Source organism: Terrapene carolina, unplaced genomic scaffold (genome assembly GCF_002925995.2).
Source record: "Terrapene carolina triunguis isolate 2854851 unplaced genomic scaffold, T_m_triunguis-2.0 Scaffold11166, whole genome shotgun sequence".
Classification (NCBI taxonomy): Eukaryota; Metazoa; Chordata; order Testudines; family Emydidae; genus Terrapene; species Terrapene triunguis.
The window spans coordinates 2109-5517 of record NW_020675517.1 but is presented as its reverse complement, the minus strand read 5'-3'; the positions used below and the strand labels follow the sequence as shown (position 1 = coordinate 5517).

Below are 3409 nucleotides of genomic sequence, written 5' to 3'. Positions count from 1 at the left end.
ATAGCTTGAAGTACGAACATCATCCCTCCAACATCTATAAAGTTAGAAAACATACAACAGTTCCTTTTATCATTTCCTCTTTCACACATAGGCATTCCTTATTTTAATCAGCCTGCCTCAATTGGGCTTATTTAATAAAAAACTAGCCTATGAGAATTCTTAACGCTACCCCCATTAATTTCCCTGAACACCATACTAGGTTTCTAAATGATTATGCTCAAAATACTTTAACTTTTGGGGATTTTTTCATAAATGATAGTTTATGTAAGAAATATCCCATCAAAATTGCAATCAGAATGATAGTCAGAAAAGCTGTTAGCATTGTCCAAGCATATATGTAAGACTTTGGGAGGGCACCAGTGACATATACACTGACAGTTGCAGACAATTCACAGTAACTATATAATTTGTCCACCACAATGGCTTTAAAGATATAAAAGCCATTATAGTGGGAAAAAATGATCTTGTTCTTTTCATTTTGACCAAGAATTTGATACTTGGCTGAAGGTGATACTAATTTAGGTCCATCGTGGTTCTTACAGCTTTCATAGTTCATTCTGCTCCATGCAGTGTGTGGATTTGGAGAATCTTGCTTTTGTATCAAAGCAGTCCAATTCTGAGGTTGAGATACACAATTGGCTTCAGCAGCTGTCAAGAGATAATCATAATTATACATTCCATTGACTTCAAACACCACAAAGTCAGCAGCAACATACTCCACAAATGCATCATTTTCCCACAGTTCAAGGATTGGCAGCCAAGGAGTATCATAATACAGCAGAAGAGGACATCCCAGGTTATTATACTCGTATAGAACTTCAAGATCACTTTGACCTAACGGTGGTGTGGCAAGAAAATGTGGGTCATATAAATTGTGGCTGATAGTATAAGTGAAGTTATCTTGTAGCGTGCCTTGATTAAACAGGCCTTTGCTGCATGCTGTTGTGTTTTTAAAAACTTTAATGTGTTTAGTAGGTGGGCAACCTACGTTGATAAGTGCAGACAAAGGATGCATATCAATGCAGCTGGGGCCTTTGTTGGGGATGTCCACAGTAAGGGTAGACATCCCGCCAGAGAGGAAGGTGTCACTGAAATGAGGTTCTGCCATGCCAGAGAAGCACTGCTGCAGCATCTGCATGTGCAAGCTGTACTTGGTATTCCCGTCATATGTGTACCCATCCTCTCTTATATATGCCTGGAACCCTAGCACATGGGGGTTGCTCACAGTCACCATTGGAAAAGCCCCAGTGCCCGGCTTTGGCACAAACGTGGCACTAAAGTTCAGCTTCTGGTGCATGTCGATATAATGGATTTTGTTGTGGAAATGGCCCTTGAGGATCTCAACTGGGCAGTCTTGCAGAGGTGGCCAAAACTCCATGAGCAGCAACTGTATGTTCAAGGTGCATTTCTGGAAGTTATAGGCCCAGGAATTATTGGTAGGTTCAGGGCTCAACATGGTGAGCATCCCTACTTTGTCAAACATCAGCACAGCATTGCACAGGCCTTTCTCACTGCTGTTGCGCTCTCTAACCTGCACGATAGTTGTGGAGACCATGTCTAGGCTGCCATGGAAGAGCTGATGGTCCCGGGTCAGGACTGCAATCTCAGTGTTGCTGGTGGCCACATGGCAGAGGCCACCACCAGGGAAAGGAGGGGAGGTTCTGGAAAACACCTTTGTCTGCACAGTCACTGGCTCCACAAGCAAGCCATTATTGGAGGAGATCAGCAGAGTGTCTTTGGTCCAGAGGATGGTGAAGCCCCACAGGAAAGGGTTCTGGATACCCCGGACATCAGGACCCCCTGTGGACTTCAGGTGGAAGCTCATGGAGATGTGGCTGTACATGTGGCTCATGTTGCCCCCGGTGTATGAGAAATAGGCTCCTTCTCCTTTTCCTTCCCCATCACTGTGGGTGTGGTTGATGAGCAACCCAGTCTGGGAGAGGGAAACAAAATTGTAGACACCAAGCAGCACCCCTTGCAGTTCTGGGCTCAGCTTCAGAGCGGTGAACGTGTAGCCCCCATCCTCTGACAGGAAGATGTCGCTTTTGGAGGCTGAATGCCCAGTCTTATAGGCAAAAATAGTCAGACTGATGTCCTGGCAGGCTGGGTCCTGCCCTGGGTAGCAGCAGTGGGTGTTGGAGAGCTCAGTGACCAAGGAATCGATCCCCTGTACTGGGAGCCATTCCTCCTCCCCAGCTATGAAGAAGTAGAGATAGACCCCTCCATTTATCACCATTACTAACTGATCCTTCTTCACAAAGGCTGCAGCACTGACTGAGGCATTTGGGGTCTCTAGCTCAGAAGGGATGGTCAGTGGCAGGAGGCTGGTTTCAAATCCATCTGTGCTGAGGAAAACCTTTTGTCCCAGGTACAGGGCTGGACTGGGGCGTCCCCAAGGGTCACCATCATTACATGGGTACTGTAGAAGGGAAGGTTCAGTGCGAGTGAAACTCAGGACAGTGCCTGACACCTTGTCCCGGGCACTGAAGGACCGACCTGAGTACACTAGCCTCTCATTAGTGCATGACCAGGAATCAATGCTTCCCATTGCAAAACCCAGCCACAGCCAGAGTTCAGCTAGTGAGACTGGCCAGGAGTGGAGCATTTGTTGTGTTATCAGAATATCTCCTCCTACCAACTTAGGCTGGAGGTTGATACCTCATGCTTCTTGTGGACAACAGCTCAAAATGGCTCCTGGCTCTGCTCCCTCCCTGCTGTAAAATAGAAGGAAGTTCCGAGAGGCAGTTGGTGGCTCGGCTGGGCTATGGGTTGTGTGTGGCTGTTGTTCTGAGTGTTTCCTATACAGTCTCTGTCATGTGTAAATGATGTCTGAGGCTTGCAGTTTTGTGGCTGATTCTACACTACCAACACTGGCCCCTTCTGCTAGATTTACCTCATATTTGCTCCACCCCATTGGGCAACAGCCCTAGTAGTCAGTTGTGCCTAATGTTAATTTTCTATAGGGTTTGGTTCTTGTCACTGGTGCTCATGATCATAGAATCACAGCAACTATGGCCAATGCCCCCCACCAGTAATTTCTTGAGTCTCATTCCTTCCCAAGGGGCAACAACCCATAATGACCCTAATGAACAATGACCCCCCAGAGGCTAGTAGCACTGCATTCACCTCAACTGTGCTTCTCTAATCCCTTTGGCACCGTGCCTGGTTTGGGTCACATCTGAAAATGCCAAATTCAGGACAGACTGTAGGAAACAGGGCAGACACCCCAAAACTGGTGGTTTATTCTATCATTAGAGGTCACCAAGCCAGTAACAAAAGTGACCTACTGCATCGCTAAACTAGTTAACAAGGAGCCAAAACAGTCACCTATAGGCAATCCAGCCCCTATCACTACCCAGACAACTGGACCTTTGTGACGTAAGGTTATTAAAACCAAAAGCACCACATG

The 3409-nt window shown here is 46.5% G+C and overlaps 1 protein-coding gene across 1 annotated transcript; it reads right to left on the bottom strand.

Moving 5' to 3' along the window:
* Positions 1 to 217: 217 nt before the first annotated feature.
* On the bottom strand, positions 218 to 2605 carry CATSPERD (cation channel sperm associated auxiliary subunit delta). Its single transcript, XM_024216521.2, has one exon. The coding sequence runs from the start codon at positions 2603 to 2605 to the stop codon at positions 218 to 220; it is 2388 nt and encodes a 795-aa protein (XP_024072289.2).
* Positions 2606 to 3409: the final 804 nt, after the last annotated feature.

Bases quoted from the DNA above. Each gene is read 5' to 3' on its own strand.
- CATSPERD (XM_024216521.2), bottom strand. From the start codon at position 2,605: ATGCTCCACTCCTGGCCAGTCTCACTAGCTGAACTCTGGCTGTGGCTG.